We start from the raw sequence: 4,814 nt of genomic DNA, 5'->3' as shown, positions 1-4,814 counted from the left end.
TTATCTGTGCCCATCAGTACTGCCTTATCTGTGCCTATCAGTGCCACTTTATCTGTGCCTATCGGTGCCCACCAGTGCAGCCTATCAGTTCCCACCAGTGCAGCCTATCAGTGCCCACCAGTGCCGCCTCATCAGCGCATTTCAATGAAGGAGAAAAATGACCTGTTTGCAAAATTTTATAACAAACTATTAAATGTGATTTTTATTTTTTTGCATTTTTTTGTTTGTTTAGCAAAAAATAAAACTCACAGCTGTAATTAAATACCACCAAAATAGAGCTCTATTTGTGGGAAAAAAATGATAAAAATTTCATTTGGGTACAGTGTTGTATGGCTGCGCAATTGTCATTCAAAGTGCATCAGCGCTGAAAGCTGAAAATTGGTCTGGGCAGGAGGGGGGTTTAAGTGCCCAGTAAGCAAGTGGTTAAAGTAAACTGTCCTTGGTGTATCAGCAGAGAGGAGATGCCCAGCAAGCCAACTTTCAGGCTGGGTTCACACCGCTGCGGCTGGGAGACCTGGATGTGATTCGCACCGCACTGCAGTGCAAATCACATCCGATCTCTGTGCGATGCGAGTTCAGCCATACAGATAGTATGGCTGAATTCGCATCGCACCCGCCGCAAACTCGCACGGGACCCTTTTTTTGGTCCGCAGCAGAATCGGATCGCATGGGTGTTCACACCATGCGATCCGATTCCTGTCCGAGTTTGCAGATCGCACTGTGATATGCGGACTGATCTGGGGGTGTCATTAAGATTTCACTGACACTCCCAGCAGTCCGCATAGGGCAGTGTGAACTGCCGGCGGGAGGCATGCGATGCGGGAAAACGCCGCAGATTTGCGGCGTTCCCGCATCGCTCCAGTGTGAACCTAGCCTTAACCTTAATAAAGTGTTACTAAACCCAGGACCCTGCATTCACAATATCATCTGGTCTCCCACAGTGCACAGAAAAAGGAAATACAATAGTTTTAACCTGCTAAATACCTTTTCTCATCAGCAATTATAGCAGTCATGTGATTTATATAGGTGTCTGGTTAAACCTTCTAGGAGGAGTTTTCATTCCACTCTGACTGTCCTATGAGGCTGCAGGACCCATGACTCTCTGTCTGGACAGTGTTGAATGGCCATGTGCTGATCACATGCACTCTCCCAAGAAAAGAAAAAAACTCACTAGCAATACAGACCAAACTGAGTGTGTGCAGATTGCCCCCAAGGCCCTGTTCTATAAGGAAATGGTTTGGAACAGTGGAAGAAGGTGAGGATCAGAGAAGACAAGATCAACCAGCCTTTTTACACAATGCAAAGGATTAACCCCTTAGGTTCCACAGTGAGTATAACAAGCATGCTCTACAACATATACAGATTGATATTACTGTTGTGGGTTTAGTAGCACTTTAATAAGTCCAGTCCTGAATTGTATGACCTGCCCCATGGCACAGAAGGAAGAAAGACATAACTTGTTGCAGCCAACAACTTCTAGGCCAAGTCAATTTGGAACATGTTCAGAATTTTATTCTTGTGGCAATCATGACCTTAACCGCAGGCTTATTCATCCCTTCTGTGTAAGATGTTTGCGTTATATATGTCAGTTTTATTTCTCATTTAAAACAAGCTTTGCCAAGAAATAATGAGCCTAAAGTGATCTGTAATTTTGCATTCGTTTTGCATATATTTAGTGAACAAGGGTTCCTCTTGGGAAAGATGGACCGTTTGTGTTAAAGCGCATTATAAAGATCATAGGACAGGATTCATATCTGCTAGCAGAATCCTATAGCCACACAGATCCTGGAATATCTAAAGACAGCCCAGAGGAAACAGCTGCTACTAGGAGCTCTGTCCTGGGACTTAATTAGTAGTGAGCAGATAGACTGCAGCAGAAGGGGAAGTGTACAGTGCTGCAGTGGAAGCTTTGGGGATGTAACTAGGTGACAGCAGTTGATAGAGCAAATGAGTATCAGGATAACCACAGCATGTGGGCAGAGGTGAATGAGGAACCACCATCATTCATCTGACTAAATACATGCCTGGAATATACACCAGATAAGATCAGCTGTTAAGCCATTGAAATTTAATTATAATGAGTTATGGCATGCTTGTCTATTAAACTACAGTGTATAGCCAGTATAGTTACATGTAATCCTAACTTTTTCTGCAGATCAGATAAGGGAAGTTGATTATTGCACAGCAAATGAAGAAAAAAATGCATTCCTGTATATTGTATATTGATATATTGCAATATTTATATTGCATCTTATCAATGAATTTTCCAGTCCCCAAGCTGCAATGGTCACATGAGTGATGCCTATGTTGGAACAGTATACAAAAAAAAAACAATAAAACCAGTTTGATGCATAATAAATATATTTTATCAATGAGTTTCCAATATTGTAGCTGTATCTGTTGACAGTGAAATCACATAAGGGATGTGTATTATGCTACAGTAAACAGTGTATAAATACTAACCAACCTGATAAAAAAAATAATTTGTATCAGCAAGTTCCCCATATTGTGGCTTTATGGCTGGATTCACACCTATGAATTTTTTGTGCTTTTTGCATATTTGCACTACATTCCATTTAACATGGTTTCCTATGGAACACGTTCTGTAGTGCAAATCTGCAAAATGGAAAAAAGCACTAAAAATGCATAGGTGTGAATCCAGCCTATCTGTCTGCGGTGAGATCACATAAGGAAATCATGGGGTTGATTTATGAATGGCAAATCCACTTTGCACCAGAAGTGCACTGCAAGTACATTTGGAAGTGCAGTCACTTTAGATCTGATGGAAAGATCTAAAATGAGGGGAAGCTCTGCTGATTTTTGTCATCCAATCATGTACAAGCAAAATTGCTGTTTTTTTATTTTCCTTGTATGCCCCCCTCAGATCTACAGCGACTGCCTTTCCAAGTGCACTTGAAGTGCAAGGTGGATTTGCCTTTAGTAAATAAAGCTAAAGCCCCATTTGATGGTACAGTATACAAAGAAAAAATAAAACCGCGTGTGATAAGGTATCTACAAGTTTCCCATATTGTCAATGTATCAGTTTGCAGTGGTATCACAAAAGGAATATGTATACAATATACAGAAACACTAAAATCAGGTTTAATTAAAAAAAAAATAGAAAAATCAGGTCTAATAAAAAGATAAACTCATCGATGAGTTTCCCATATTGAAACTTTGGGGGTTATTTACTAAAGGCAAATCCACTTTGCACTGCAAGTGCACTTGGAAGTGCAGTCGCTGTAAATCTGAGGGATAGATCTGAAATAAGTGGAAGCTCTGCTGATTTTATCATATCCAATCATGTGCAAGCTAAAATGCTGTTTTTTATTTCCCTTGCATGCCCCCCTCAGATCTACAGCGACTTTACTTCCAAGTGCACATGCAGTGCAAAATGGATTTTCCTTTAGTAAATAACCCCCTTTATCTGTTTGTAGGGAGTATACATAAATGATGCCTATACTAGTATACAGGAAACAATGAAACCATTTCAATAAACATGAAATGCATCTTATCAATGAGTTTCCGATATTGTAGCTATATCAGCTTGCAGTGAAACCACATAAGGGATGTCTATGATAGTACAGTACTGTATACAAGAAACAATACAGCAAATTTGATACATGAAATGCATCTTAACAATGAGTTTCAAATATTGTACGTATATCTGTTTGCAGTGAGATAACATAAGGGAAAGCCTACGATAATAGTAACAATAAAGTCAGTTTGATAAATATTAAATTAATCTAATTTATTCCCATATTGTAGCTGTATCTGTATGCAGTGGCATCACATAATATACAATATACAGAAATATCAACCAGTCTGATAAAAATAATACATATATTTTATCAAAAAAAATACAGCAGATGTATCTGTTTCAAGTGAGAATACAACATACAGGAACACTAAATCAAGTCTGATAAAAAAAAAGATGAACTGTATCTTATCAATGAATATTGCAGCTGCATGTGTTTACACAGGGATACCTATAAGATACAGAACCACTAGTGTGATAAAGAGATGAAATGTACCTTATCAATTGATATTGTAGCTGTGTATGTGTTTACATAGGGATACCTATATAAGATACAGTGATAAATAGATGAAATAATGAAATGTATCTTATCAATGGATATAGTAGCTGTGTATGTGTTTGCAATGAGATCACATGCAGGGTGCACAGGGGATTGTGGAAGTACAAGTGATCTGTTTCCCTTTGTTTTTTTAAACACTAATATCTGAAGGTGCATTGAACAGAAAATGAAAGGGGTGCTGCAGAAGAGTGAAGGGAAATAAAGATCAGGTAGAAAAGTAGATAAAGGAACGCTAGTTGGAAGTAGGAGGGGTAAAGCGGCTCAAGGGCATTAGTCTCTCCTCCTATTACCTGTGCTGCATCCTTACGTCAAGCTGCTGAAACTAAGTGCTTTATCATTTTGATCAGAAGGATTCCCTCCTCCCCCGCCTTCCACTCAGGCTCCCCCTCCACTCCAGCTTTCCCGACAGTGAGCCATTAGGAGACGCCAAGGAGAACACATTGCTCTGGTTTGGGGGGAACGATGTTTTAGGATGCTGGGCAGGTACTGGGGAAGCAGTGCTCTCTACCACCCTGGATGACGTCATAGACAGAGGATTCTTTGCTGCTTGTCTGGCTGGTGATGGGAGAAAACTCTACAAATCTACAAGGGTTAGCCCTGGGCACAGGTGACAATGGGCAAAGAAATATAGAAGAGGGCTCACACATGAAGGGGACTGGAAATGCAGACTAGATAGATCGATAGATAGATCAATAGATAGAAGGAGAGATAGATAGA

At 40.0% G+C, this 4,814-nt stretch overlaps 1 protein-coding gene across 1 annotated transcript in view; it reads left to right on the top strand.

Annotated features, from left to right (window-relative positions):
- Positions 1 to 4,501: 4,501 nt before the first annotated feature.
- The window catches only part of NRN1 (neuritin 1), a 12,241-nt gene continuing 11,928 nt past the window's right edge, over positions 4,502 to 4,814 (top strand). The window contains exon 1 of the mRNA XM_077492143.1: positions 4,502 to 4,704. Coding sequence (XP_077348269.1) covers positions 4,659 to 4,704 — 46 coding nt within the window. The 5' untranslated portion in view covers positions 4,502 to 4,658. The remainder of the gene's footprint in view (positions 4,705 to 4,814) is intronic.

This window comes from Lithobates pipiens, unplaced genomic scaffold (assembly GCF_037356315.1).
Source record: "Lithobates pipiens isolate NorthernLeopardFrog02 unplaced genomic scaffold, aLitPip1_a1.2 Scaffold_19, whole genome shotgun sequence".
Lineage (NCBI taxonomy): Eukaryota > Metazoa > Chordata > Amphibia > Anura > Ranidae > Lithobates > Lithobates pipiens.
This window is presented reverse-complemented; position numbering and strand designations above follow the sequence as displayed.